This window comes from Myotis daubentonii, chromosome 5, assembly GCF_963259705.1.
Source record: "Myotis daubentonii chromosome 5, mMyoDau2.1, whole genome shotgun sequence".
NCBI classification, from domain to species: Eukaryota; Metazoa; Chordata; class Mammalia; order Chiroptera; family Vespertilionidae; genus Myotis; species Myotis daubentonii.
In genome coordinates this window covers 26,613,997-26,637,536 of record NC_081844.1, presented here as the reverse complement: position 1 = coordinate 26,637,536, position 23,540 = coordinate 26,613,997, and the positions used below count along the sequence as shown (strand labels likewise).

The 23,540-nt window shown below is 59.6% G+C and overlaps 3 protein-coding genes and 1 long non-coding RNA gene across 13 annotated transcripts in view; 2 read left to right on the top strand and 2 right to left on the bottom strand.

The window, feature by feature from the left end:
* LOC132235034 (uncharacterized) overlaps nt 1-6,156 on the top strand; it is an 8,103-nt gene extending 1,947 nt beyond the window's left edge. Inside the window, exons 2-3 of the long non-coding RNA XR_009452969.1 lie at nt 905-1,147; nt 6,075-6,156. This is a non-coding gene — a long non-coding RNA (uncharacterized LOC132235034). The remainder of the gene's footprint in view (nt 1-904; nt 1,148-6,074) is intronic.
* Nucleotides 1-7,065, bottom strand: part of ODAD3 (outer dynein arm docking complex subunit 3) — an 8,161-nt gene extending 1,096 nt beyond the window's left edge. The window contains exons 1-11 of one of the 2 annotated variants that reach the window (XM_059696740.1): nt 6,926-7,065; nt 6,045-6,370; nt 4,487-4,608; nt 4,291-4,368; nt 2,871-3,041; nt 2,652-2,753; nt 2,430-2,555; nt 2,110-2,232; nt 1,750-1,902; nt 831-991; nt 537-750 (exon numbers count right to left, since the gene is read on the bottom strand). In XM_059696740.1, the coding sequence (XP_059552723.1) occupies nt 537-750; nt 831-991; nt 1,750-1,902; nt 2,110-2,232; nt 2,430-2,555; nt 2,652-2,753; nt 2,871-3,041; nt 4,291-4,368; nt 4,487-4,608; nt 6,045-6,282 (1,488 nt within the window). In that variant the 5' untranslated portion in view covers nt 6,283-6,370; nt 6,926-7,065. Of the gene's footprint in view, nt 1-536; nt 751-830; nt 992-1,749; nt 1,903-2,109; nt 2,233-2,429; nt 2,556-2,651; nt 2,754-2,870; nt 3,042-4,290; nt 4,369-4,486; nt 4,908-6,044; nt 6,371-6,925 lie in introns of those variants that run through there. The other variant, XM_059696742.1, reaches the window with a different exon arrangement.
* Nucleotides 6,857-17,933, top strand: PRKCSH (protein kinase C substrate 80K-H). 5 transcript variants are annotated; one of them, XM_059696743.1, is made up of 18 exons: nt 6,857-6,942; nt 7,237-7,375; nt 7,583-7,699; nt 8,253-8,348; nt 8,440-8,497; nt 9,350-9,467; nt 11,245-11,374; nt 13,340-13,424; nt 14,100-14,178; nt 14,838-14,924; nt 15,196-15,387; nt 15,456-15,549; nt 15,960-16,029; nt 16,244-16,333; nt 16,492-16,569; nt 16,652-16,751; nt 16,846-17,007; nt 17,121-17,933. In XM_059696743.1, the coding sequence occupies exons 2-17, from the start codon at nt 7,300-7,302 to the stop codon at nt 16,990-16,992; spliced, it is 1,617 nt and encodes a 538-aa protein (XP_059552726.1). In that variant the 5' UTR covers nt 6,857-6,942; nt 7,237-7,299; the 3' UTR covers nt 16,993-17,007; nt 17,121-17,933. The 5 variants fall into 5 exon arrangements, with proteins under 5 accessions (XP_059552726.1, XP_059552727.1, XP_059552728.1 ...); XM_059696744.1 differs by lacking the exon at nt 6,857-6,942 and adding an exon at nt 6,988-7,127; XM_059696745.1 differs by lacking the exon at nt 6,857-6,942 and adding an exon at nt 6,996-7,118.
* ELAVL3 (ELAV like RNA binding protein 3) overlaps nt 17,818-23,540 on the bottom strand; it is an 18,873-nt gene continuing 13,150 nt past the window's right edge. For 2 of the 5 annotated variants that reach the window (XM_059696748.1, XM_059696749.1), the window contains exons 5-7: nt 23,308-23,533; nt 22,608-22,646; nt 17,818-21,190 (exon numbers count right to left, since the gene is read on the bottom strand). In XM_059696748.1, the coding sequence (XP_059552731.1) occupies nt 20,839-21,190; nt 22,608-22,646; nt 23,308-23,533 (617 nt within the window). In that variant the 3' untranslated portion in view covers nt 17,818-20,838. The remainder of the gene's footprint in view (nt 21,191-22,607; nt 22,647-23,307; nt 23,534-23,540) is intronic. The other 3 variants (XR_009452967.1, XR_009452968.1, XM_059696751.1) reach the window with 3 other exon arrangements.

The following is a 23,540-nucleotide window of genomic DNA, read 5'->3' as shown; positions in this document are numbered from 1 at the left end:
CGGCGGGGGAGGAGCTGTGTCAGGTCGGAGGGGTCGGGCCTCGGGCAGATTCCACGGAAAGGGCTTTTGCTTCCAGGGGTCAAGCCTTTGAAGGTGAGGGGCCACCCACAGGGGTGGTGCTATCATCTGTAGGGCCAGGCTGCCGCTGTCTAGGGCCTTGGAACTTCAGACGCTGGACAAGGGGTGGGGGAGGTCTTTTTTTGAGGGGAGAGGAAAATAACCAGAGAGAAGCCATTGCAGGGATGACCTGAAGCAATGGCACTCTGCTGCAGACAAGGGGGGGCTTCTCCTGTCTCGGGGTGCTCCAGTATTGCAGCCGGGTCGCTGAGGTTTTGGGTTGGGGGACAAAGTGGGACTTTCCTCTGGGGGTGCGTCTTGAGGCAGCACAGCGTCTCTGAAGTCTTGGGCCACTTAGGAGTAAGGGGGTTACCCCAGGAACATGGGGTAAGGACTCCCTTCTAAGTGGCCTTCTGATGTCCTGGATGGGGCATGGAGGGGGGGTTCCTATCATTGGGGCTATGGGGCGGACCCCCCACCTGAGGGGCTAAGTCCTGGGTGGTTCTGGGTAGTTCTTCCTCAGAGCCCTGGCTGCCCATTGTGAGGTGGTTCAGCTTGCCCGCCAGGTGCTCCAGGCCCTCCCTCAGGATTTGCATCGCCCATATGGCCTGCTTCAGCTCGGCCTGGGCCTTGGCCTTCCGCTGCTGCTCTGCATTGAGGCTACTCTGCAACACGGCCTGCAGCCTCTGTTCACTGCAGGGAATGGAGAGAGAGCCGTGGGCGTGCAGAGGACCCCGGGCCCTCACCCCCTGCCTCCGGCACTGGGACCTCACCTCACTAGCATGGCCTCCCCTGAGTACTTGTGGTCTTCGAGCTCCTGCTGCAGCTGCTCCTTCTCTTGCTTCAGTTTCAGCAGCAGCTCCATGTTCTCATTCTTGAGCATCTCCAACTGCGTGAAGGTGTCGCTCTGTGCCAGGAACCGCCGCACCACCGCCTAGGGCCCACCAACCCCAGTCAGAGCAGGGGCCTGGACAGGTCTGGCTGCCACCCTCCTCCTTAACCCCAGGGCAAGAAGAGCAGGTGGCTGAGCTGACAGCTTCTGCACAGTGATGCGTAGGGACTCTCAATAGGACTCAGGGCTGCCTCACAGGTGGGGAGCCTGGGACAAATAATATTTGCTGAGCCCTTCCCTCTCTATATCAGGAATTGGAATCAGCCAAAAATCAGCGTGTGAGGCAGGGTAGCAGTGACCATAGCTTCTTTCCAAAATCAAGGTGCCAGCAACATTCTGGGGAGTGGGGGGGACTCTCGCCCAATCCCATGAGGAAATACTGGCCCGCTGTGGGAGCAATCCTGCCACCAGGCCAATTTCTGAAAAGGAACTGGCCACAGTGCCTCAGATGACACCATAGAGCCAAGTCCTGGAACCCTCGGGGGTCATCCCATGGGAAGAATGGAGGGTTGGGGAGTGCCCAAAGCGGGGGAAACAGACTGGGGTCCAGCAGGGAACATAGAGTCTTAGAAAATTTCAAGCAAGACATTGCAAAAAGGGGGACCAGGGCAGGGGTTTGGCTTGCCCAGTCAAAGGTGTAAGACTGAACAGGAGAGGAAATGTGAGTACAGACGGTGTGCATGGTTCTGTTGTAAGGGGCAGCAGAGAAATGGAGCGGTAGCTGAAGGGTTGTTTTTTAAGGGAGCACATTTGTGTGCTGAGGAGTTGATCCAGGGCACAGGGCTGCGGGCAGCACTCACGTGCGTTTCGGCCACGCCAGTGGCGTCCTTGACCTTGCCGAAGAGCATCTCCAACTGGTACATGCTCCAGCGCAGCTGCAGATCCTCCTCCTTGGCCTTGCGGTTGTCCTGGATCGTATCTTCGGACTGCAGCAGCACATGCTCTCGATGGGTCTGCTCCAGGTTGAGGTCAGGTCCAGGGTCAGGTTGTGGACAAGGGCTTAGGACAGAGGCCAAGAAAGGGTATCTGGACAGGGGCCAGGGGATAGGTGGGGTCCAGTCTGCGGTCCCGGGCAAAGGCTTAGGTCAGGTAAGGGCAGCCAAGCAGGGATCAGGAGTGCGGGACAGGGCCTTAGTCCTGGCACCCCCGGGTGCACCCACCTTGCGCTCCATGCGTTCGTTCTGCAGTTTCTTCTCGTCTGCGAGTTTCTTGAACTCGGTTACATAGTGCTCGCGGTTCTTGCGTTCTCGGAACACAGTCTCCTCCAGATACTGCAGCTGATTCTGGAGGGCAGGCAGGGGGACAGCAGGACCAGTTGGCATCTACCATGGCTCAGGGTCAGAGCCACAGGCCCAACTGGGCCAGGTTGCAGGGTCCTGAGAGACAAATAGGAGTGGCTCTGGGACAGCTGCGGTTCAGATGCTGGGGCCAGGAGACCATGGTGTCTGGGTAGGATTCCCAGGGACCAGTGAGCTGGCACCTTGGCAATGTTCTGGGTGTTGAGTGCCTCCTGGTTCACCACGCGCATCTCCTCCAGTTCCTGTTTTGTCTTCACCACCTCACTCTCCATGGAGTCCAGACGGTTCTCGAAGTGAAGGCTCTCTTCCTGGGGTGTGAGGAGTGGGGCAGGCCTGTAACCACTGTCCCGGGCCAGGCTGGCCCTCCCACTTGCCTCCCCGTCCCCAGCCATTCTGGTCCCTACCTGTAGATAGGCCTTGAGCTGCAGGTACACATTGGTGATGTGTTCCGCCTCCTCCGCCTTCATCCGAGCCTTCTCCAGACGGTTCTCCAGGTTCCGCAAGGTCTAGAGGGAAACAAAGCTGGGCTGAGTCCCCTCCACCCTTCGTTCCTCTTCCTCCCTAGATCAAGAGCCCCTTTTTACCTGTCCACCTCCCAGCCCTCCACACCTCACCGGCCCCACCTTAGCCATCTCAGTGTTGCTGTCTTGCACCTCTTCCATCTCCAGCTCACGTAGGCTGTGCTGCAGCTGGAGCTCCTCCAGCCACTTCTGCCGCAATCCCATCTGGTGCCGCAGACCATTCCGTTGCTTCACCTTCTCACTCAGCCGGTGGTCCAGGAGCTCCAGGGCCTGCTGGAGGGAGGGGAGCGAGAGCAGGGGTCTGAACCCCGCCAGGCCCTTCCTGCAGAGCTTCCTTCTTCCATGTTTTGGTTCCCATCTATCTCTCTTGTCTCTGAGCAGCGCCTGACCCTCCTCCTGCAGGTTTTCCATTTTGGTGGCTTCCAGAAGCCCATTCCCTGGTTTTCCACCCACCTCCCGTCCTTTGCCTTTGGAGAGACAGCCCCAGGCTCTTCTCTCCTCTGTCTACACCCACCCCCATCATGACCTCTTGTCCAGTCTCAGGGCTTTAAAGGTCACCTGTACACCGAAGATGCCCAAATTTAGCCTTCCCCTGACAGTCAGGCTCATGTGTCCATATCTACACTGCCTTCCAGATGTGTCCACAGGCACCTCACACCATTGTGACCAATTTGAGCACTTGATCTTTCTCCAAACCTGCCCTTCTGTCTTCCCATCTCCACTCATGCTCGCTCTCCTTCCTTCTAAGTGCTCAAGTCCAAAACTGAAAACTGTCACCCCACTTCTTTTTCTCTTCCATCTACATACAAGTTGTTAGCAGTCATCTGTTCTATTTCCAAGGTTGCCCCCAAGATTCTTTCTTCCTGTCTACAGCTTTCACCCTAGTGCATCCAACACCATCTTTCACCAAAATGACTTCCTCCTGGCTTCCGCTCTCGCTCTTTCTCAGTCATTTCCCACTTACCTGAGCCTTAGCATATAAAATCCGCTCTCTTCATCATGGCCTGCTGCAAGATTCGGCTGCTGGTGACTTCCCTGACCCCGCTCCTGCCAGGCTCCCCTCCCTCCCTCCCATCTAGCCACACTGGCCTCCAACACTTCACACTTGTTCCTACTCCAGGGACTTGGCATTTGTTCCCTCTGCCTGGGGCATTCCCCTCCCTCCCCCCCCCCCCCGCCCCCTACCCCTAGATCATCTCCTGCCTGGCCCATTTTCAGCTCAAGCATCACATTAGAAAGAGAGGGGTCTTTGCTGACTCCCACCCCACAGTCAAAAGTGCAAATTCCTGTCCCAGTGGGGACTTGGTCTGGTTTTTTTTCACTGCACGATCAACAATACCTAATACCATGCCAGGCACATGGCTGACATGTGATAAAAATTAACTGTGTGAATACATGAGTGGCGGATGGTAGGGAGAAAGGACTAGGGGGGGGGGGGCGGGGGAGAACGGAGGGAGTCCTGTGGGGAGGGGACCCAGGCTGGAAATGAAGGAGATTGTCAGTGGAGTAGGGGTGGGCAAACCTGTCCTGTCCTGTTCTTCAGGTATGGCTTCTCTGACTTCCAGTCCTGAATCACTGCCTGGACCACTTTCTCTTCTCCCTGCAGGGAGAGGACCCCAGTCACCACTTACCCAGGCCACCTCTACCTGAGGCAGCGCCCTGTGCTGGGAGTGCTGATGCTGCCCCTGGAACCTCTTTGCCCACTGCTGCACCCTCACCTGGAGCAGGTCCCTCAGCTGTAGCTGCAGCACCCTGTTATCCTCATGTAGCTGGTTCATGGTTTCCTGATTCTTCTTGATGTTCCACTGGGTGCTCTCATAAAAGGCCTTCCGATCACTCTCTGGGGTCAAGTGATGTGGGCAGGTACAAGCAGAGCATCATGGGGGTGGTAAAGGCTTCCCAGAGGGATAGCCTTTTTGCAGTCATCAATTTAATATTATGATAATACTTTGCTTGGAGCATTTATTATGTGTTGGATGCTGAACTAAGAACTTTCCAGGTATAAAATACAGTATGCCAATAGGTGCATATCCACATCATACCCATTTTATAGATGAGAAGACTGAGGCTCAGGCTTATTAGATTGTTCAAGGTCACAAACAGTCTGACTCTTGACCTTCAACCACTGCAAGATTTCCCCTATTAATAATAAAACAATAATGGTTTACACCAGGATTTCCCAACCTCAGCATGACTGATACTTGGGATGTACAGTTATTTACTGTGGTTAGTTGCTCTCTGCATTTTGGGATGTTGAGCAGCATTCCGGACCTCCACCCTCTAGATACCAGCAGCACCTTCCCACCCCTAATAAAGTGACAACTAAAAATGTCTTTAGCTCTGGCCAGTTAGCTTAGTTGGTTAGAGCATTGTCCTAATACACCAGGGTTGTGGGTTTGATCCTCGGTCAGGGCACATCCAAGAATCAACCAACAAATGTATAAATAAGTGGAACAACAAATCGGTGTGATCTTTCTCTCTCTCTCTCTCTCTCTCTCAGTAAATAATTAATTAATTATAAAAGCCTCCAGACTTTGCCAAATATCCCCTGGGGAGCAAAATGGACCTCTTCCATTGAGAACCACTGGTTTGCAACTTATAGTGTGTTACTATGTGCCACTGCTCTAAGCACTTAACACATTTCAACTACCTATGGTGTTGTACTGTTATCCCCATTTTACAGATGGAGAAACTGAGAGCAATTAGGTTACTCTTAGTGCTCAAGATCAAACCATTAGTATATGCAGAGCCAGGGTTTGAGCCCAGAATGTCTGTCCCTAGGATCTATGGTTTTCACCACTCCACACATGATAGAGAGCTGAAATTACACAAAAGTATGAAATAGAATCCAGTTGACTCCGGAGTCCAGGAAAAGCTTTTGCTTTTGTTAATCTTCACCCAAGGAAATTTTTTCCATTGATTTTTAGAGAGAGTGGAAAGGAGGGGGAGAGGCAGACAAAGAGAGAAACATGTGAGAGAGACACATCGATTGGTTGCCTCCCCCAAATGCCCCGACCCAGGCTGGGGATCCAGCCTGCAACTGAGATACATGCTCTTGACCTGAATCAAACCCCGGACCCATCAGTCGGAGGGCCAATGCTCTATCCACTGAGCCAACCGGCCAGGGCCAGGAAGTTTTATGAGATGAGTTTTTACCGCCAGCACTGATCACCTGGATGAATGCTGTGAAGCACCCTTGCCACACCATGCCTGGTCAGAGGGCTGGGTGGACACTGCTGACTAGGGGCCATCTGATGCCCTTTGGAGCCCTCTTACCTAATGCTTGTATCTTCTTTTGTATCTCAGCCATCTGCATTTGGAGAGCGACCTTCCCGGGGCTGGCATAGATGGGTCCCTTGGAATGGACTGGAGGCCAGGCCTGCCCCGCGACCTTGCCTCTAGGGCGGCTTTTGGCCTGATCTTGACTGCGCTTGGACTTGGAAGAAGTCGGAATCTGGTCCTGAGAAGGCACCGTGGCACTGGTGGCGGCCATCCAGCACAGGGGAGACGTCATGATTGGGTTGGGGACAAAGGCTCCAGGGGGCTGGGGGGGCGCCGGGGAATCGCCTCTGTCCGGGATCCGTCGGTTCGGGTTTCTGTGGCTGAAAAAGCACTTTCCTACCGTTTGCCTGGGCCGAGCAGCATCTCCGGATTGCTAGGTAACCTCCTCCCCGCCTTCCTAGGCGCTCCCATGGAAACCGTCCGCGTTCGGCACCACTGCTCTCATTGGCTGGTGCTGCGGGGGGCGGGCCCAACAGGGGGCGGAGCAGAGTCGCGCCGCCACACGGTGGGGGAGGGTTCTTTGGAGTCACGTGTTCGTCTTTTTTTTTTTTTTTTCCTCCTCCCACCCCAAACCCACCGGGTGTTCGCGCGTTTTTCAGGAACTTTCTTTCGCGATTGCAGAACCCGCCACTCCCAAGATGGAGGCACCTTGCGCCGCCATTAAGCGCAAACCTTCAGAACTCTAAGGCTTCGTAGTCCTATCCAAGATGGCCGTCCGGGTTCCGGCATCTCACGTGCCACTCCCAACATGGCGTCTCCGAGCCGCCGTCCTGGCGCCCAGCGTGTCACAGGAAGTGACGCATCCACACACTTCCGCTTTTTTCCTGCTGGAAGAACTGTGGGCTGCTGGGCTGGGGGGGCTGGTAAATACTGACCTTTGCCCTTGCTTCGTGTAAGTGATGCATTAGCGGGCCGGTGGGAACCCCAATTTCCTGTTGAGGTACCTGAGGGTGTGCGTCGGCCGAGGGGGAGGCTCTTCACTCCTTCGGCCGATTGGCGGGAATTGGTTGGCTCGCTCACCCCCCCGGGGAGCGGAGGTTTTGAGATCCCACCATTGGGACGGGCCAGGTTGGAAAGGTATCGTCCGATATCTTTTCCCATGAGCCCCCATTGCCCGGAAGCGATGGAGGAATCCAATTGGCTGGAGGGAGCCCTCGGCCGCTGACCGGCAGCTCCCTCCTTGCAGCGCGTCTCCCCGCAGCCGGCTTCCTCCCCCGAGCCCGTTTCCGGCCCGCGAGCCTCCAGCGAGATGTTGCTGCTGGTGCTGCTGCTCCCCGCGTGCTGGGCCGTGGAGGTCCGGCGGCCTCGGGGCGTCTCCCTCACCAGTGAGTCCGCCGCCGCGTGGGGGGCCGGGTTGGAGGGGCCGCTGTGGCTCCTCGGGGAGGCACTTACAGCCTCTGGCCTCCGTGTCCCTGCCTCTGGGTGGGGAAGGTGGCAGCGCTCAGCAATGGATGGAAGCAGAGGTGCCCTTAGGTTGGGGGGCCTCCTCCTGCGCAGGGCTGAGTCTCTTGCTCCCCCCCCCCCCCCCCCAGACCATCACTTCTACGATGAGTCCAAGCCTTTCACTTGCCTGGACGGCTCGGTCACCATCCCTTTTGATCAGGTCAACGATGACTACTGTGACTGCAAGGATGGCTCGGATGAGCCGGGTGAGTTTTTCCCCATCCATCCATCCACCATCCATTCATTGCACAGGTATTGAGCGCCTGGGCAGTGCCAGGCCCTGTGTGGTGACTAGGACAGGACCGCTCCCTGTTGACTTCATGGGGAAAGCAGGCACAGAAGCAAGTGGTCGTTGGTGTGGTGCTGAGAGCCACAGGCACGGTGGGAGCTCAGAGAGGCCCCCACCCGACCTGAGGGCTCGGCGGTGGCCTCCTGCAGCACCTGTGGGTGACAGGGACAGGTGAAGGCGGGGCCTGTGGGCGACAGGGTCAGGTGAGGGCGGGGGAGGGGGAGTTGGTGGGCCTGTTCGAGGGTCTTGGTGAAGAGAGTCAGGAGGGGGCCTGGGAGAATTTCGTCCCAGACCCTGAGTGTGCAGCTGTCTCTCTTCCCCTTACTTGCACTGGTCTGCTTGTGCTCTGTGTGTGTGCGCGCGTGTGTGTGCACACGCGTGTGTGTCGGGGCTTCTGTCGGGTGGATGTGAAGGGGTCAGGCCTGCGCACTCGGAAAACGCCCCTCCCTCTTCCTTCCTTCTTCCCCAAGGCACGGCTGCCTGCCCTAACGGCAGCTTCCACTGCACCAACACTGGCTACAAGGCCCTGTACATCTCCTCCAGATGGGTCAACGATGGAGTCTGTGGTAAGTGAGATCCCACTGGGGTTGGGGAAGGGGGGGGTGGAGGAGGAGGAGACACTGCTACGTCTGACGGTGCCCCCTCCTCTGCCCTAAGACTGCTGCGACGGGACGGACGAGTACAATAGTGGGGTCGTCTGTGAGAACACCTGCAGGTACGGGGGCGCCCCCCCAAACCCCCAGGACCTTGCCTTGCCCTGCCCGGTGAATCTGGCCCCCTCTCTTTTCTGTGTTTGAGCATCGAGCGCTCGGTCTGTGCCTTGTGCAGGCTCCCTCTGGCCGGGAAGCAGGTGCAGTCATGTGCATGTTCAACAGGTCGTAAAGCTCAAGTTTAGAAGGAGAATGACTTCTTCAGGGTTACGTAGCTAGGAGATAGCAGAGCTGCTACTCGAACCCAGGACAGCCTGACTTGAGACTCCATGCTTTTCATTGCTGCACTGGAGCAGGACCTGGACACTATTGAAATGGCAGGCAGGTCATCTGAATGCCAGAAGCAGGCTGAGCATAAGGCGGCAGGAGTGGTGGGGATGGTGGCATCTAAAGGGGCAGCTGCCCTCGACTCCTGCCAGTTGAGGGCAGGTGATACGGGCCTGATTGGTTTTTCAACGAAACCGAATGTTTATGTATGTAAACTCTTCTGATTGAAGATCTCTTATGTAAGCAGAGGGTTGATCACACACAACATGCTTACGGCCAGACTTTCCGGGAGCCTGTGATTCTGTGCTTTTCTCTCCTTTCTCTCTCGGGAGCCAACTTCCAGCCTCACGTCCCAGCATTCCCTACTCCCTTTCCTGACCCTGAGGTGGGCGAACCCTGTCCACTGTCTCCTCCCAAGGCCAAGGACTTGGGGCTCCGAGGCCAAGAGCGTCTGGGAGATGGAGGAGGAGGGTTCGCTCTCTTGTCTTTCCCAATATGGTGGCGGCAGGTGGGGTTGAGCCCAGTTGGAAGAGCAGATCTGATGGGTCCTAAGTGCCCCCTGGTGGTGCCTGTGTGTCCCCTCACGCCAGGGAGAAGGGCCGCAAGGAGAGAGAGACGCTGCAGCAGATGGCAGAGGTCACCCGTGAGGGCTTCCGCCTGAAGAAGATCCTCATCGAGGACTGGAAGAAGGCCCGGGAAGAGAAGCAGGTGAGGGGCCCCGGGGCTGACCAGAGGCCGGGGGGCATGGTGTTCGGGGCCAGTTCCTGTCTGCGCCTTCGTTTTCTCGTTTGTCCACTTGGCGTGAAGCTGTTGGTTAGGTCGTTACCGGTCCACCGTGGTGAGCACAGGCATGGAGCGTCAGGTGGCAGCCTGAGGGGGCTGGCGGAGTTCGCTGCCCCCCAGAACAGGAGGGGTGCCTCTGCACCCGGGTCTGTGGGTCTGTCGTCTGTAAGATGGGGCTGATGACTGTGTGACTGGGGAGGACTCAAGACCGTGTCAATCAGCCGCAGCTGGTTCAGTAGGGTGTGTGCTTTGGGGGCCGGAGGAGGGTGTACCCCCAAGTGTGTGTCTCCCTCCCCTGCCTTCCATTCCCTTGGCTGTTTGATGGGTCAGAGTTCTCAGCACTGCTTCAGGGCTCCTGTTTGGCCCACTGAGCAAGGGTTCCAGCCCAGGGAAGGTTCCAGGTCTTTCTCCCCCATCCCCAGGGCCTGGCTACAGAGGACCCTGGGGCCGTGAGCTCCGTCTTAAGCTCGGGGTAGTGGGCGAACTATGTGGTGAGGGTGTCTCCAAGCGACCTTTGCCCTCGTGGCGAGTTGGGAGGATCAGAGCAGCAGTCCACGCTGAGGTGTCCGCCGAGGACTCGGGAGATAGTGGTGCTGTGGGTACTCGGGCTAAGACCCTGCAGCTTGGGACCCAGTTCCTAGGCTGGAGCCCGTCCCGCACACTCAGTCCTTCTTGAAATATCCACAGAGGCCCAGGTGTGCTGGGCACTGGGCATGCAGCTGGAAGCTCACCAGGAACTGCCTCAAGGGTGCATTGTCCAGTGGGAGGGACAGACGGACAGAACATGGTGCCCAGGGTTGCTGGGCAAAAAGAAGACACTCTTGCCTGGTCCCTGGTCTTAGCGGCAGGAAGCAGGGAGACTTCCTGGGGGATGAGGTCTCCAAGCTGAAATCTGTAGGGGGTTCAGGGCAGCCAGGTAGCGTGCTCCAGATGGAAGGGACGCACGTGTGAAGAACGAGGCAGAGAGCATTTCTGGTCTGAATGTTGGTTGTTAAGACAGTTGGAGCCTAGAGTTTAAAATTGCCCGGCTGGTGTGGCTCAGTGGTTGAGCGTTGACCTATGAACCGGGAGGTCATGGTTCAGTTCCCGGTCAGGGCACGTGCCCGGGTTGCCAGCTCAATCCCCAGTGAGGGGCGTGCAGGAGGCAGCCAATTGATGATTCTCTCTCATCATTGATATTTCTCTCTCCCTTCCTCTCTGGAATCAATAAGAAATATGTATATTTAGAATAGCAATAGGGCCCTGGCCACTGTTCCCACTGGTCAGAGCGTTGGCTCATGCAACGAAGTGTTATGGATCCGATTCCTGGGTTGTGGGTTTGATTCCCAGCTGCAGTCAGGACGCGTGCAGGAGGCAACCGGTTGCAGTGTCTCTCTTACTTCGACGTTTCTCTCTCTCTCCTTCCCTCCCTTTCACTGGCTCTGAAAATCAATGGGAAAAATATTCTTGGGTGAGGATTAACCAAAAAATAAAATTAAAAAAAGGTAGCATTGGGGCAGGTGGCGCTGGAGAGGCAGCCGGGGCCTCGAAGCTGCATGAAGGTGAGTGGGCTGCAGGGAACCACAGCAGGCGGGCACCCAGGAGGGAGTGAGTTTTGGAAAGATCCTGCCGTTGCCCCTGGAGTAGAGGCGGGAGGTCGCAGTCTGTGAGGGAGAAGGCAGAACGGAAGGAAGAGCTGGCCCCCTGCCTTCTCCCCATCCAGCAAAAGCTCACTGAGCTACAGACCGGAAAGAAGTCCCTGGAGGACCAGGTGGAGATGCTGCGGACGGCGAAGGAGGAGGCCGAGAAGCCAGAGAAGGAGGCCAAAGACCAGCACCAGAAGCTGTGGGAAGGTATGTCGCAGGGTGGCCAGGACGAGCCGGGCCCGGGAGACTGGCTCCTCGTCCGTCTGTCTGTTTTTCCTGCTGACTTTCTTGATCACGGTGCCTCGGTTCCCCACGTGCCTAGTTATCTTCGACTGTGTGTTGGCCAGCGTACTTGACAGTCATTTGCAGGAATAATTTGTAGCCCAGGATGAGGAGTCCTTCTCCAGATAGAAGGGACTTTTCTTCCTGCCAGCCACGTGGGTTCCCAAATCCAGATTCAGGCTGGAGCTCAGATCTGAGTGAAGGCTGGATGATTTCCCATCCAGCCTCCCCCCGCCCCCCCCCCCCCCCCAGCGGGCAGCCCCATGGCGGCCACAGTGGCGTGTCTGCTATTATGCTCCCCACCTTGGACTGTGATTTCCATCTCCTTGGCCCCACAAGTTCTCATCAAGACAGACACATCCAGAATAGGGCAAAGTCAGCCTCCGCATCTCTCACCCTTCCAAGTGCTTCGTTGCCCTGGCAGTTCCTCCTGCCTTGGTTGGTTTGAAGATGTTTCTATGCTGTGTTCAGCATTTTCTTGCCATTGGCAGGTCATGTCACCATTCTGGGAAATTGGAAGCCTTGGTCCTTGTTCTCAGTCAGCTCCGTGGGGGACACACCGTGGAAGCAGCATGGGGGGGGGGGGGGGACACAGACTAGTCAAAGGACAGAGCACTGCTGGGAGGTTTGGAGGTGCAGCTCCAGCTGTTCCTACGCTGGTAGCCAGGAACTGGCAGCCCCAAGCTGTCGATGTCCTCCATCTCCCTGGGCATCTGCTGCATTCTTCCTTCCCCCTCTCTCAACCCTGATTTGTCATAATCAGTAATTCAGTAGTTTATCTAACAAGTATCTGCTGAGTGCCAGGCACAGCCCAGGTGCCAGCAGCACCGCATTGAACAAGATGGAGGAGCCGCTGCCTGCAGGGGAGCAGGGGCAGAGGCCCGAGTGCGCGTGTCTGGTTTTTAAGGAGCCGCAGGCAGCCATGTGGCAGGAGGGAGAGTCAGGGCGGGGACTGATGGGTGGCCGTACAGGGCCTGAGGGACGGGGAGAGGACTCGGGCTTTTACCCCGAGTGAGGTGGGAGCCAGGAAATCGGGGGAGCGCCTACAGAGGCCCCGGCCAGAGTCCCAGGGGCTTGTTGGGTGGAGACGCCTGCAGGGACTCCCCCTCCTTCTCTCCTCAGTGGAGGCGTGTCCCCACGCTCTGGCCGCCAGTCATCTCCTCTCCTGGGTGGTCTTTGGCTGACACCTTCCCTCTGCTTAGAAACACGCCCAGACCTCTACTGCCCAAGCCCCTTCCCCTCCAGTGCCGGGAAGCCAGGCGGCCTCTCCCGCCCGAGTGAGCCTGGCTTCCTTACTCTGTCCTGGCTTTCCTGTTCCTTAAGTCTGTGCACTCTTCCTCCCCCTCCATGGCAGCCTCTGCTCCAGATGACGGTTTCCCTGCTTTTTCCTGGCGGCCCACAGGCTCCTGCTCAGTGGGCCCAAGACCTGGTGCCTCTTCGGCGCTGGGACCCTGACCTCTGGCTTCTCCTCTCTTTGGTTCCCACCACAAACCCAGCTGTACCGGATGTAACTGCCCCTAGATGTCTCGGCCCCCAGACTCCCAGGTCACCCCCTTGCCTGGTCACACTCCCCCAGCCTCCATTCCCCACCCTCCATGTCGGAGAGAGAGCTTGGTGGCGTGCTTGGGTCTCTATCGTGGGGGCCTCCCAGACATGGCAAACCTGTGGCCTGGCCCCCAGCCGCCCCGCGCGTGGTCTCTGCAGCCCCTGCTTGTTTAGATCCGCGTCCCAGGGCTGTCCTGGGCTGCCCCCCGCAGTGGCCTGGCTCGGCTCCGGGGCCCAGCATCGGGCCAGGCACACAGTCAGCTGCGTGGGGTGTGGGGGAGGGCAGGTTTCGGGGTGGGGGGAGCCCGTGGGCAGAGTGGAGGGTGACAGCTGGCCCGTCCACAGAGCAGCAGGCCGCCTCCAAGGCCCAGCGGGAGCAGGAGCTGGCGGCCAGTGCCTTCCAGGAGCTGGACGACGACATGGACGGGGTGTGAGTGTCCCCGCCTGCCCCGGCCTGGGTCCCTCCCTCCCACCTGCCCTAGAAACCAGGCAGCCCCCCACCTCCTGGCCATGGGCCTGAGCTGGTCCCAGGCTCTCTCTGAATGAGCCCTCACTGACCTCCCAAGGAGCTGAGTGAGGTGACGAGGGATCCCACTATTTCCAGGCCTCCTCTGTGGTCAAAGGCAGGCCCTTTGGACCCCGGCTGTGCCCTTGACCCCAGGCTAATGGCTCAGTGGAGGGTGGGCTGCCGGGAACCAACCGGGAGGCTGGGCAGGCGCCCTGGTGAGGACGGGAGCAGAGTGGGCAGGCGAGCCCTTCCCTGGTTGGTAGTGGTGACGTGACTGTGGGGGCAGACTGGCCGTCGTGGGTGCGGGCCCCTCGGGGTGAGGGCCCCGGGCGGAGGGCAGGTGGATGTGCTGGTGCTGCGGGTGGAAGGAGTGGATGCTGCTGGTGGTGAGGAGAGGGTCTCGGGAGACACGGGTCCAGGTGTCTTAATCCCACCTCTGTCTCTGTCCCTCCTCGGGGCCTCTTCAGTGTTGTAGAGACTTAAGGAAGGGATGGGACGCAGGGGAGATCCCAGGGGTGGGGGCTGGAGGGGTCCCCACCCTAGAGCTCACCTCAGCTTCCTGCTGCTCACCGGCGGTCTCTGCCTGCACCCCTGCAGCGTCTCGGTGGCCGAGTTGCAGACCCACCCAGAGCTGGACACAGATGGGGACGGGGTGCTATCCGAAGGGGAAGCCCAGGTACCCCCCTGCCCCCTGGCCTGGGACTCCTGGAGGGGATCGCCTCACGTGACCTGAGGGCCAGGGGCGGGGGCCAGGCTGGCTGTGGGCTGCTCCCACGGAAAGCTGCCCCCTGGCGCCAGGCCAGGACTGCGGGCGCCTGGCCTCGGGTGGGAGCCAGGAAGGCAGCCGCCAGCGTCACTTCTCCCTGCCCTTTGGAGCCTGGGTCACGTGGGTGCCACCGGGTGTCCTGTTAGGTCAGAGCCAGCTTTCCCACCCACGTGGTCCCACTGGCTCCAAGTGTGTACCCAGTGTGCGCTCCTCACGTTCATGCTCTTGGCTCTGCAGTGTGGACCCTGCTCCTCCGTCCCTCTGTCCCCACTGGGTCCCTTCTGTCCCTCCTCGGCCTCGGCCTCTCCCTCTGAAGGCCTGGCCCTCTCCTCCCTCCCGAGTCCAGTAGGTACCCCTGTCCCTCCCCTGGTGATGGGTTCCTCTTCCCGCCGGCCTGTGCTGCCCCCTTCTGGTGGCTGCACTGCACTCATCCTGGCCCAGGCCTGGCCTTGGCAGTCAGCTCGCCCGCCCCTGGCTCTGCAGCCTGAGGTCCCCCTTTATCAGTGGCTGGGGCACGGGAGGGGCTCTGGAGGCCCCCATCTTGATGCCACCTCAACACACGCACACAGACCCTGCTCGGGGGAGACTCGCAGATGGACCCTACCTCCTTCCACGACCGCGTCTGGGCTGCCATCAGGGACAAGTACCGGTCTGAGGTCAGTGGGGGAGGGGATGCAGTCCTGCCCTCGCCCTCCCTCCCCAGCCCCCTGATGCCTCACAAAGGAACTGCCTCCAGTTCTGGCACTGGGCCACCTTGGCCAGCTGGCTACCCAACCCCCTCCCAGCTGTCTGTCCCTCCCTCCAGGCCCCTTAGGAGGGGGAGGCACTGAAGCCACCCTTGGGGCAATGGTGTGAGTGTGGACCCTGCCCCGGGCGGTGGAGGGAGAACCCCAGTCCATAGCACCAAGCCCCCTGCACACCCACCAGGCTCTACCCACCACTCCACCAGCGCCTTCGGTGCCTGACCTCACGGAGCCCAAGGAGGAGCAGCCCCCGGTACCCTCACAGCCCACGGAGGAGGAGGAGGAGGAGGGGGAGGAGGAGGAGGGAGAAGGAGAGACGGAGGAGGAGGAGGAAGAGGAGGAGGAGGATTTCCAGGTGCAGGGGGAGCAGCCCAAGGTGTGTGTGTCGGGGAGAAGGGGTGGGGGCTGGAGGCAGGGCCACTCGCTGACCTGGCCCTTCCCCAGGAGGCCCCACCCCCGCTCGCGCCCCCCCAGCCAGCCAGCCCCCCGGAGGACAAAATGCCGCCCTATGATGAGCAGACGCAGGCCTTGATTGACGGTGAGTGCTCACTGGGCCTGGGCGGGAGGGGATGCTGCCCATACCTGCTCCCCTTGCCTTCACCTGTAGACACCCAAGAACCAGGCCTGGAGGGGGCATCTGGGGCCTGGGGAGGCCAGTACCACCCCGGCCAGCCCCAGGGCCTCCCTGCCTCCTCACCGGGTGCTGCTTGTGCCACCTTCATGGGTGGGGAGCCATTGGCGCCCCAGGAGCCCTGGCCATGATCCCTTGGGAGCCACAAGCCTGGGCGGCGGGGTGGGCTCTGCAGCTGGTGAGACCCACGGGCCTTCCTGGTGCGGTCTTCCCCAGAGCAGGCCTGGGGGCGGGGCCGTGGGCGTGTCCAGCCACCCCGCCCCCTCTTCCTGGATTTGGGCAGGGGCCCCTGACCTTACCCCCCTCTGCCCCCCCAGCTGCCCAGGAGGCCCGCAACAAGTTTGAGGAGGCCGAGCGGTCCTTGAGGGACATGGAGGAGGCCATCAGGTATGAGCGCGGGCTGGCTCCCCAGAGGTGGTGACGATAGGTGGTTGCCGAGGCAACTGCTGCTACCAGGCTGGTTGGCTCCTGAGGGGGGTCCCCAGGTGGCAGGGAGCCGGAGCCCAGCCCACACGGCCCTCCGCTCATCATGGGGCCGCCCAGCGCGGTCCTGAGTCGGTGTGGACACGGCTGCCCCTCACCACGTGGCCTTCCCTTGCAGGAACCTGGAGCAGGAGATTTCCTTTGACTTCGGCCCTCGCGGGGAGTTTGCCTACCTGTACAAGCAGTGCTACGAACTCACCACCAATGAGTGCGCCCCTGCCACCCCCCAGGGCGGGCGGGTGGGCTGGGAGGGTCTGAGCCTGAGCAAGGCCACAGGGGGGTGCACACCCTCCCCACCCCGTGTGTGGGGGTGTCGGGGGCTGGGGTCCTGTGTGCCCCACCCACCAGTCCTGTCCTATATGACAGGTATGTCTACCGACTCTGTCCCTTCAAGCATGTCTCACAACAACCCAAGCTCGGCGGCGGCTCTCCCACCAACCTCGGGTGAGTGGGCTTAGGCTGAGCCCCCTCCCCCTTGGCACCCCCAAACCCTAGCCAGCCCACCCTCAGCACCCACTCTCCGCAGCACCTGGGGCTCGTGGGCTGGCCCTGAACACGACAAGTTCAGCTCCATGAAGTACGAACAGGGCACTGGCTGCTGGCAGGGCCCCAACCGCTCCACCACTGTGAGTGGGTGGGGGAAGGTGGGAGATGGGGTGGGCGGTGTGGGGGACCCAGGCCTGGTGAGCCCACCCGAGCCCCACCTGCCCGCCCCCCCAGGTGCGCCTGTTGTGTGGGAAGGAGACGATGGTGACCAGCACCACGGAGCCCAGTCGCTGCGAGTACCTCATGGAGCTGATGACGCCTGCTGCCTGCCAAGAGCCACCCCCCGAGCCACCTGCAGACAGCGACCACGATGAGCTCTAGCCCTGCCCCGCCAAGGTGGACGGGGGCGTGGGTCTGCCCGCCTGGACAGGGGTGGGGGGGTGCAGTGGGTCTAAGGAAGACACCACCTCTGCCTACTTGTGTTCCATCGTCTCTTTCTCTGGCCCCAGAACCTCAAGGCATGGAACGAGCCTCAGTGGTGCCACCTACCCGCCCATCTGGACGAAGGCCTGCCCCTCTGAGTTTCCTTGCCCTCCCACAGGCAGGAACCGTGAGGGCCCCCCCCCCGCCCTGCTCTTGGGGGGTCAGGCTGGGCAGAGCATTTGCCCAGGCCTCAGTGGGCCTCCAAAATGGACTAAAGGAGTGCACCCTCCCCAGGCCATAGCCTGGTGACTCACTGCCTCCCCCCTCCCCCCCTCCCCCGGCCCCCCCCCCCCCGTTCTCCCCCCCACCGCCCACCCCCGTGCCTCTGCCCATGGTGTCTGCCTCCCCTGCTGGTGGGGACTGAATAGACTGTGACCTTGAACAATAAATGATTCCCCAACCCATGTGTGTCTCCTTTGCTTGGCTGGGCCAAGGGTGGGCACAGGGCAGAAGGCAGGGGCCACAGCTGTCTGCAGACCCATCAGGCTGGCTCCACGGGTGAGATGACCGAACCTGAGATGCACACAGACAGCAAAGTCGGGCACCGAGGGACAGATGGACGTGGGCCGTGTCCGTCGCATTTCTCCCCGAGCCGTCGCCCACCCTCCAGAGTGTGTCTGCTGTGGGCCGGCCAAGGAGCTGAGATGAGACCCAGGCGCCCAGCCAGGGCCAACGGCACACAACGCTCCCGCCCACTGGCGCACAGACACCCAGCCAAGGCTGTAAGATTCTGAACTTTTATTTTCTGGCATGAAAAGTACAAATAATTAAACAATTCCATGTAAAAGTCTGTTACCGCGGCCAGGCCTGTAATCCGGTAATAAATAGTCTAAATGCAACGCAAAGTGTTTTTTTGTCTTTTTTTTTTTTTGCAGTTCTTTATCATCTCCAACATACGGACTGTCATGATGTGAAACCTTCCGAATAAATAACAGGATGAAGGGAGGGCTTGCGGGGCTGAGCCCCTCCCCAAGGGCCCTGCCCTGCCCCCCAGGGACATGGAAGACCCCAGGCTCCTCCCCTGGGCCAGCTTCCTGGTAGGGGCTGGCTGGGCTGAGTTCTGTGTTTTAGAAAAAGAAGTGCACTCCCAGTCTGGGGGTAGCAGGGGCCTAGGCCTCAGTGTGGGGGGTCTGTGTGGGGAGGTGCCCTCTCCAGAACCCAGCACCCCCAGGTGGGGGACAAACCCAGCCCTTATTGCTCACGGATGCCCCCGGCACGCTGCCCACGTGTGCACACGTGTCCCTGCGTGCAGGGAGGGCAGAGGGGAGAAAGCCCCAAGAAACAGAGGGAGAGGGAGGGACCCGCGGGGGGCCTGCCCTGCTGGAGGGGAGCAGGGAGATCAGGACTTAAAACCACAAGAATAAATAGGTTCGTGTATCAAGAACAAGCTAGGGTTTTCACCAGCTAAATAGGACTGAAAAAATTCTCAAGACGAGCAAAAAGAATCCCATTGAGACCAGACGTCGCTGGCCAAGTGGGGGCCGCCCCGGAGAGCGCACACGCCCCACCGCTGCCACCGCTACCGTTACTGTTATTAATAATTATTACTTTAATGATTCCACTTCCCCTTTATAAATAAATTAGGCATAACCACGTCTCAGCAAAACTTAAAGAAACAAAGAGAACATCGTGGTTCCTTTAAACTTGCAAACTGGATGAAGGAACAGAAATATACACAAATGTCCTTACAGGGCAACAAGAATAAATAGTTAACATAGCAATAAGTTAAAACTACAAGAAGCTAAATTCGGCAAAAAAGTACAAGAAAGTTAACTGGTGCCAGTTTATGTCTTTTTTTTTTTCTTTTTTTAAAATCTCTTCAGTGTTTTTTTTCTTCTTTTTTTTTTGTTTTTTTGTTTTTCTCTTCTGTTTGTATTTTTTTGTTGCTTTTTAAATTTTTTCTTTTTGTTCCTTGCAGCAGAAGCTCCACAGACGTTTAATAACAAACACCAGGGAGGGTGGGGAGAGAGAGCTGGGCAGTCAGATGGGGCCATGGCCAGACACCAAAGCAGGACACCGGAGAAAGGTCAACTGAATCTAAAATCGGGGTTTGCAATTTTCAGTTCTGACTGGGCCCACTGCGAGGCGTGGGGGCTGCAGGGGCTCCCAGGGGCTCCCGCCTTGGGCTTCTGTTGGAATTTTTTGTTGCAAAGAATGAAAACTAGGGGGGTGGAAAGTCCAGACAGAAGCCAGGGCTGGGGCTTGGGATGGGAGCTGTGTCCACTGCCCTCACTCATCGGAAAGATGGAAAACCCCAACAAACTAAAAGGGGTGACGAGTGGGTGGGGAGGAAAAGCGGGGCTGGGCCCCTGGGCCTGTCCACACTGGGCCTGACGGGGAGGCCCTCGGTCGGGGGAGGCTCGGGGCCTGGCCTCGCCCTCGGCCTCATGGGCCAGGGCCTGGGCCGGGGGGAGGCTCAGCCCCAGAGACGGCTCAGCCCCAGGGACAAGGGGTCCTTTGGCCTCAATTATTGGGGGGTGCTGCCTCCAGCCCACCATGATGCCAAAAGTGAACGAGGTATCGTGTGTCTGGATGCAGGATGCTGTGTGCACGCCTGTGTTCACGGGCGGCACGGACCACTGATGAGCCAGAAGAGAGCTCTGCAGAGACCCTGGGGCAGGGGCGAGCGGGGCTGGGTGCCGGGAGGGCTGGGCGCCTGGGTCCGAGGGAACTGTGGGCGTGTCTGTGTGTTCCTGGGTGTTGTGTCTGCGACTGGGTGTCTGGATTGTGTCTCCAAATGTATGTCTCCACTTTCACGTATTCACGTGAGCGCATGGAAATATTTGGACGTCCGCTGTCCACGTCTGCCTGTGATACGTTTGTCCACGTCCGTGTCTGATCGCTCCACGTTCACAGGGCTCCCACTCCGGTCTCTGCATCTCCGTGTCTGAGTTGGCCAGTTCCTGTGTGTCAGGGTTGTCTTGCGTCTGTTAGTGCTGTGTGTTCCTGTGGGGCGTGTGTCTCTGTGTGGCCCCTGGGCCCCGGCCCCAAGCCCTGCTTCCCGTCTTTGCCCCAGTTGGTAAACATAACCTGTCAAAATATTTTCTTTTTTTTTTTTTGGTCTTTTTTTGTGTTTTTTTTTTCAAGTTCAAGAATCCCCAGTAAAAATTCTCCACGAGGTCTTTTTCCCCTTTTTACAAAAATAGAGTTTTTCTCCCCCTCCCACCCACCCCCCTTTTTTTTCCATTTTGTTTGTTTCCAGCCCCTCACCCTGCTCCTCACAATGCACCGAGGGGGCCAGGATGCCCACACCCCTCATGTTTCGCTTTGTTGGGGATTTTTAAACCTGTCTCCTCCCCCCCTCAGGCTCACCTCAGCGTGGGGAGGCCTGGAGGGCACCCAGCACCCGCCCCAAACCATCCTGTGCAGCTGGCTGGCGGTTGGGTGGGGGCACATCTCTGCTTTCTTTTCAGCCGAAAAAAGAAACAAAAACCATCTCCATGAACAAAACCAAGACGAGAGAGTGAACAGCCCAGCCTGGGGTAGGGGCAGGAGGACGGGGTGGGGGACCCCAGGCACCCCCCATTCCCTGCAGACCCTCCCAGCCCGAGTGCTCACCCTGAGGCTTCGCAGGGGTGTGGGCCTCGTGCCGTCCGTGGTCTGCCTGCGCTGTCTCTCTCGGGCCCCTTCTCCCTCTCTCTCTCTCTCTCTCTCTCTCTCTCTCTCTCTCTCTCTCTCTCTCAATCTCTCTCTCTCTCTCTCTCTCTCTCTGCTGCCCGGGGAGGTGGGGAGGGCGGAGGTGGCTCAGGCCTTGTGCTGTTTGCTGGTCTTGAAGGACACCTGCAGCACACGCTCGCCCAGGCGGTAGCCATTGAGGCTGGCGATGGCCATGGCCGCCTCGTCGTAGTTGGTCATGGTGACAAAGCCGAAGCCCTTACACTTGTTGGTGGTGAAGTCGCGGATGACCTTGACGTTGGTGACCGCCCCGAAGGGCCCGAACAGCTGCCACAGCACGCTCTCGTCCGCCTCCGGAGACAGGTTGTACACGAAGATGCACCAGCCGGCGCCCGCGGCGCCCCCCGACAGGCCCACGCCCGCCAGGCCGCTCATGCCGTCGATGGCGATGGGCGAGAACCTGGCGATGAGCGACAGGGGACTACTTTGGGGGTCACGCGGGCTCTGCCCTGACCCCCGGCATGCCCCCGACCCGCGACCTCTGATGGGGCCTTGGCCCTGGGACTCTGGTGAGCCCTGCATTGTCCTGACCCTGCTGTGGCCTCCACCTGTAATCCCACCTTCAGCCCCATCCCCGCCTTCACCCTGACCTGTCCCTTCTCCTCACCTCTGGTCCTGCCCTGAGCCCTGAATCCTGACCCCATGACCTCTGGCCCTACTTGGTCCTTGGCTCTGTTGACCCTGACTACTTCCCCACACCCTGGCCACATCTTCCCACCCAGCTCCTGCCCTGGCTCCCTCTCTGACCCCATCCTGACCCTGCCATGTTGTCCCATGTGCCCTGCTGGCCGCCCAGAAGGGCAGCGCGGGAGCCCAGTGTGATGTGGCCACTTAGGCGCCTGCCCCCCGCTATTCAGGGCTAAGCACACCGTCACCTCCTTCGGAGCCTCCTCTGAGCCATAAGGAGGCCACCTGCTCCCCGTCCCGCTCTGGCCGTTTCCTGGGTAAACTGTCTATTTGCTATCGGCTCCCTCTTCCCTGAAAGGTTTTGTTTTCTGTGGGGCCCCCGCCCAGAACAGGGCCTCGTAGACAGCGGGCACCTGGTTCCACTAGACCGGGCGGGGCCGGAGCCTGAGCCATCCACTCTGAGCTTTTAGAACTAACTGCTCCTCTCGCCCAGGCCTCGCCCGGGCCATTCCTGCTGCCAGGAACGCGGCTCTCCCGCTATCGCCTCCGATGGCTGGGTCCCCTCACCCCGTCTGCCCCCTCCACCTCCCTGATCACTGTGCACCTGTCTCCTTTCCCACTAGACTAGATAATTAATAACAGTAACAATGATCTTCAGAGCAGCTACCTTTATTGAGCGCTCACTATGTGCCAAGCACTGTGCTCAATATCATTTCATCTCCGTGGGGACCAAGTCTGGCGGGGCCACACCGGGGACCCAGCCGCCAGCCAGGGCCAGTCCTCAGCGTGCACTCAGCAGCTCATGATGCAATAAACGCAGGACGTTCGCAGGGTCAGGGATGTGGACAATGTCATGGGGGCCCTCCTTGACCACAGGGCAAAAGGGGCAGATGTGACCCTCAGCAAGGACCGCCAACAGTGCAGGTGGAACTCCCGCTGGACGTGGGCACCAGGGGGCGTGGCTGTGACCCGGGCAGCACTGCCCACCCCTCACTGGGCTGGAGGGCCCTGGGCCCAGATTCTATAGTAGCTCTCTGTGGGCATGTACTGGGCTCCACAGCCCCCGCATCTCCTAACGGGCACGCTACTCCCCGACAGTGCAGACAGGACTAAGCTGGCAGTCCTGGGGGAGGTGGAGAGGTGTCCATCAGGGCAAGGGTCTGAGAGGGGACAGCGAGGGGCTGGGGGCAGTGGGGTGGGGGCACTGTTACCTCTTGACTCCGTAGGCCATGTTGAGTAAGTTGTCCAGCCTGTGGAGCAGAAGGGGTGGTCACGGTGGCCTCCGGGCGCGTTCCCGGCTGTGATGCAGGCCGGCCAGCCTGCCCTCCCTGCCCCCACCCCGCAGGCCAACAGTGCCAGCCCTGCCCCCGCCGCCTGCCCGGCTGGACACCGCCTGGCACGGACCGTGGTCACTCCGGCACCGCCTCTTGCCTGCCCTGCCACATCCTCACCCTCCCTCTCGGCCGCCCGCCACACCCTGTAGGGCTCAGGTCCCAGACATGAAGGTTTGATCCCTTCACCCCAGTGGCTGGGCTGGGCAGTGGCCATGCCTCTCTGAACTCCAGGGCCCCATCCATCGCCTGGGACAAGACAGGCTGCATTCTCACGGGGTTGCTGCGCAGGACAAAGGCGTGGGCCTGGCCCGCAGTACGCACTCACGAAATGTGCATGAGGAAACGGAGGCAGACAGTGCGAGTCCCGTGCCAGAGTGGGCAGCTGGAGCTGGACCTGACCAGGTGACTCTAAACCTGCGCTCGCTGAGCACCTGCCGCATGTAAGGGCCTGGCCTCACACCTGCAGGTCCCCACGCTGCCCTTCTGCTGCCCTCAGGGGCCCAGCATGTGGGCCTGTGCTGGTGTCCCTCACCCTGCAGGCCTGGGGTGCCCAGGACTGGGGTGATAGGGGGCTCACCGGAAGCGTTGTGTCTGGTGGTGCAGGGGGCCTGCATAGCGCCGGGCCGATGACTGGTAAAGGTGCGTGAGCAGGGCCTGCCCCGTCTTCTGACTTGGGTTGTTGGCAAACTTGACCGTGATGGGCTCGGCTGCACCCAGCGGCTTCTGCCCATTCAGTCCTTTGATGGCCTCCTCGGCCTCAATCCTCTTGTCAAAGCGGATGAACCCCACACCCCGAGACACACCTGCAGG